Consider the following 784-nt stretch of genomic DNA (forward strand, 5'->3'; position numbering starts at 1 on the left):
CCATCAATTCCCCCATGTCTGAAACCAAACCTCTTTACCTGAGGCAGCGTTCTTACCTCTGAATCTCTCAGGAAACGTTCTGTATTCTGTATTCCATTTTGTTTTAATGTGTGTGTCGCTCTCCTTCCTCCCAGGTCTGCGTAAAGTGATGGTGCGAGCCCACCGGCAGGCGTGGTGCTGGCAGGACGAGTGGTACGGCCTGACCATCGAGGACATCAGGCAGCTGGAGCTGGAGACTCAGCTGGCTCTAGCTAAGAAGATGGCCCAGTACAGCCTCAATGAGGAGGGGGGGACGGAGACCAACGGCTCCTCTGTCAGCCAGGACCAGGAGACGGGAGCTGAGACTGCGGGATCCAACGCAGAGGCAGAAGGAGGAGGAGGAGGAGGAGGAGGAGGAGGAGGAGGAGGAGGAGGGAAGCTGGGAGATTCACTGGAGACACGAGGGGAGCTCACCAAGCAGTGGTCAACATCCTCTAGATCCTCCAACAGGTCGTCTAAGAGAGGAGGTGAGGACGACTTCCTGCTTTTTACCTCATTTTGTTGCTTTTGGAAAACCAGTGTAAAGGTCTGTGTCCATGTGTAGTGTGATTATAGATCAGGTCTAGCTTCTATATTAATACTGTGAAAGTATCAAAGCCTCAGTCCACAGAGAAATGCACACAGCCTGTATTCAGAAACTGAGGCTCAGCCAAACAGAGGCTCAGAGCCTCCTCTCTTCTGATTGGCTCACCGACCTGTTGTTACTAGAGCTCCAGAGAGAAGCCTGAGAGAGGAGATGTAAAAC

The 784-nt window shown here is 52.4% G+C and overlaps 1 protein-coding gene across 1 annotated transcript in view; it reads left to right on the forward strand.

The window, feature by feature from the left end:
* Positions 1 to 784, forward strand: part of pitpnm2 (phosphatidylinositol transfer protein, membrane-associated 2) — a 45239-nt gene that overhangs the window by 30448 nt on the left and 14007 nt on the right. The window contains exon 7 of the mRNA XM_087172158.1: positions 135 to 506. Within this exon, the coding sequence (XP_087028284.1) occupies positions 135 to 506 (372 nt within the window). The remainder of the gene's footprint in view (positions 1 to 134; positions 507 to 784) is intronic.

This window comes from Seriola lalandi, unplaced genomic scaffold, assembly GCF_002814215.2.
Source record: "Seriola lalandi dorsalis isolate HSWRI2012SDOR001 ecotype SW California unplaced genomic scaffold, Sedor1 jcf7180002052111, whole genome shotgun sequence".
Classification (NCBI taxonomy): Eukaryota; Metazoa; Chordata; class Actinopteri; order Carangiformes; family Carangidae; genus Seriola; species Seriola lalandi.